The sequence below is a fragment of the Ursus americanus genome, chromosome 25, assembly GCF_024610735.1.
Source record: "Ursus americanus isolate L20-20 chromosome 25, mUrsAme1.1.p, whole genome shotgun sequence".
In the NCBI taxonomy this organism is placed as follows: Eukaryota; Metazoa; Chordata; class Mammalia; order Carnivora; family Ursidae; genus Ursus; species Ursus americanus.
The window spans coordinates 45,622,031-45,625,924 of NC_142151.1; the positions used below are offsets into that span (position 1 = coordinate 45,622,031).

The following is a 3,894-nucleotide window of genomic DNA, read 5'->3' on the forward strand; positions in this document are numbered from 1 at the left end:
AAATAACTTACATCAAAATTCAAAATTTCCATTACTATCACAAAGTAATTGTACCTCTTAAGTAGTTTTGAAATTGAGTCACTTTCTTTATATCTGCTTTCTTTATATCCTTAATGTAAATTAAGGACTCGAAGTTAGGTTTTCCTAAAGTAGGCTACTGAATCCCCTAATATGTCCAGACGTATGTACTGTAATTCCTTCTCAAATGTTCTCTATTAAATTATTTATGCTCTCTTCCAATTACTCCTTCATGACAATGAATTTATTGCATAAATCATGATTCAGAAACATACACAGAAGTGATACTTGCAAATGCATTTGGGTGGGAAGGAATTGCATTAGATTCAGAGGAAAAAAACCTAATTCCACCACTTGTAGAAAGAGGGACATAAAACTAACTTTTGGATTCTTCATCAGTTGCAATGGTTTAAATTTAAGTCACAGTAATTTTATAAAGTAAAAATGAATGATGACTATAGAATAGGTTTATAAGTCCTAATTCTGCAATGATTATTTGTAGCTAGGATCAAAGCCCAGAGTTCATTTGTTTATTTTACCTTGTGCCTCTCAGCAGGTTTCTGCCATGGGTGAGAGGGGGACAAGCAATCACTCAGAAGTGACTGACTTCATTCTTGTAGGCTTCAGGGTCCGCCCAGAGCTCCACACTCTCCTCTTCCTGCTCTTCCTGCTTGTGTATGCCATGATCCTTCTAGGGAATGTTGGCATGATGACCATTATTATGACTGATCCACGGCTGAACACACCAATGTATTTCTTCCTAGGCAACCTCTCCTTCATTGACCTCTTCTATTCTTCTGTTATTGCCCCCAAGGCCATGATCAACTTCTGGTCTGAGAGCAAGTCCATCTCCTTTGCAGGCTGTATGACCCAGTTCTTTCTCTTTGCCCTCTTTATTGTGGCCGAGGGATTTCTCCTGGCAACCATGGCTTATGACCGCTTCATTGCCATCTGCAACCCCCTCCTCTACTCTGTCCAGATGTCAACTCGTCTCTGCATTCAGTTGGTGGCTGGATCCTATTTTTGTGGCTGCATCAGCTCAGTTCTTCAGACAGGCATGACATTTACTTTGTCCTTTTGTGCTTCCCGGGCCATTGACCACTTTTACTGTGATACTCGCCCACTTCAGAGGATATCTTGTTCTGACTCCTTCATCTATAGGATGATTTCTTTCTCCTTATCTGGGATCATTATCTTGCCTACCATCATAGTTATTATTATTTCATACTTGTATATTGTGTCCACAGTTCTAAAGATACGCTCGTCTGAGGGACGTAAGAAAGCCTTCTCCACTTGCAGCTCTCACCTAGGAGTTGTGAGTGTATTGTATGGTGCTGTCTTTTTTATGTATCTCACTCCTGACAGATTTCCTGAGCTGAGTAAAGTGGCCTCCTTATGTTACACCTTAGTCACTCCCATGTTGAACCCTTTGATTTACTCCCTGAGAAACAAAGATGTCAAAGAAGCTCTAAAGAAACTTCTAGAGACGAGAAACATAATTGTTTGATTTTTATTTCTTTTCCACCTTTGATTTTCTGGCAGTTTCTGTCATACTCCTTGGGGCCATTAATAAAAATCATTCTTCTGAACATGATACAAAAGACCATCAGAACTTTTTCCAGGTGAGTTACCTGGAACGCTGTTAATCCTGAATGTCCTGGATATTGGAGATATCCTGGATATTAGAGCATTTTTCAAGATGAACCTCACACTATCTCAAATATGACTTTGTTTCACAGAATTGATTTCTATTTATTTTAATGGCTTGCTGCTGAACTTGACTTTTTTATGTTATTATGCTGTGTAAACAATGTTTTGTCTGGTGTTTGTCTTAAAATTGCTCCTGGCACTATACATAATCACTAATAACTGACGATAATGCCCAGCTTCTTTCTTCTTCTTCTTTTTTTTCTTTGAGAGAGAGAGAGTGAGAGTATGGGCAGAGGCAGAGGGAGAGAATTTCAAACAAACTCTCCCCTGAGCACAGAGTGTGACATGGGGCTCAATCTCATGACCTAAGATCATGACCTGAGTGGAAACCAAAAGTCAGATGCTTAACTGACTGAGCCATCCAGGTGCCCCAGTGCCTGATTTTTTTAAAATTATATTTTCCAATTTAATAAATACTTTTTTAGCATGTTAAATTGAATTTTCATTTTGAATCAAGTATGATATGTGTGTTTTATCAAGAGGAAGAAATAACAATAAGAAACAAACAGTAAGTAATCTTTGCTATACACATTAATTTGGAAAATTTTATATCAAATGCGTCAGGTATTGTAGGTTGCTCTGAGGCACTGCTAATTGGTAAATCTTAGTATAAAGAACCAAAGTGATAGATAGAGACCTGCAAACATTTTTACGCAATCATTCCCTCAGTTTGATTTGTCACGCATTTTTTCCTGTGTTAATTATTGTGAAAAACATTGAATAAAAGTATGGAGCAAGTTAGTCATTAAAATAGTGTGTACTCCTTTATGCCCCTGAATATTCATTTATTTGGTAATTTTATTGACTGTGTAATAATAGCCCTATTCTTTAGGGAGCTTACCATTTAGTGTGAGAATCACATCCTTGCACAGATACTTCAAATCCATAGATGTTTATGCCAAAGAGGAACATACAGATTTCAAAGTAGTGTGCCTGAAAGCAGGTGCTCGCAATCAGGGAACGTCTTTAGGCTAAGTGGAAATTGTATTTAAAGGGAGTAAGATTGGAGTTAGTATATTGCTGTATCAGTTCATGTTATTGATGTGGGCTTGAAGTATACCAATGTAAGTGAAAAGATGCTGATTTGAAAATTTGTGGATTAGATACAGAGAACTGATTAACTGGCTAGTATGAGGGGAGTACACCAAGGAGGTGTCTCTCACCATTTTTGAACTTGTATCATGTTTCTGGTGATGGTACCAACAGATAAAAAGTAAAGGAACTCTTAGCAAAATAAGAATAGAGGGACATTTCCTCAACTTGAAAATGAATATCTACAAAAACCTACAGCTAAGATTACATTTAATGGTGCTGAAAGAGAAGCTTTCCCACTAAGAGACAGGAATCAGCCAAAGATGTCCCTCTTCACCATATCTCTTCAGCATTTGTTTGGAAGTCTTAAGTGATGCAACAGACAAAAAGGAAAAAAAAGTGTTATGGGCTGAATTATGTCTTCCCAACTCATATGTCGAAGCCCTAACTCCTAGTATCTCAGTATGCGGCAATAGCTGGAGGTAGAGCCTTTGAAACAAGGCTGCTATAGTGGGTTCTAATACAGTCTGGCCAGTGTCTTGATAAGAAGAGATTAGGAGACACATAGAGACACTGGAGTTGCATGTGCTCTGAGGGACAACCATGTGAAAAGGAAACCAGAGGCAGACATCTGCAAGCCAAGGAGAGAATCCTCAGAATATTTATTTATGGCCCCTTCATCGTGGAATTCTAGTCTCTGGAACTGGGAGAAAAAAAATGGTGGTTAAGGTATCCAGTCTGTGTTATTCTGCTGTGGCAGCTGTAGCCAATTAGTGTAAAAGATTATACGGAATGAAAAGGAAGAGTAACTTTATCTTTGTTCATAGGTGACATGGTTGTCTATGTAGAAAATCTGAAAGAATTGACAAAAACACCTTCCTGAAAGTAATAGGAAATAGAGGAGGGTTGCAGGATACATGATTAATACACAAAAGTTAAGTGGTTTCCGTATACCATGAATGAGCAAGTAGAATTTAAAATTAAAACACAATACCATTTATATTATCACTTCCCTCCAATAAAACACTTAGGAATGAATTTCAAAAAATATGTACCAGATTTCTAGGAGGAAAGGTATACAATTCTAATGGAAGAAATAAAAAAGAACCTAGATAAATGGAGACCCATTGAAGG

General features: G+C 37.7%; 1 protein-coding gene across 1 annotated transcript; it reads left to right on the forward strand.

Annotated features, from left to right (window-relative positions):
• Positions 1-526: 526 nt before the first annotated feature.
• LOC123794603 (olfactory receptor 9K2) lies at positions 527-1,525 on the forward strand. Its single transcript, XM_045800763.2, has one exon. It carries the CDS (start codon positions 584-586, stop codon positions 1,523-1,525), a length of 942 nt encoding a protein of 313 aa, XP_045656719.2. The 5' UTR covers positions 527-583.
• The last annotated feature ends 2,369 nt before the right edge of the window (positions 1,526-3,894 follow it).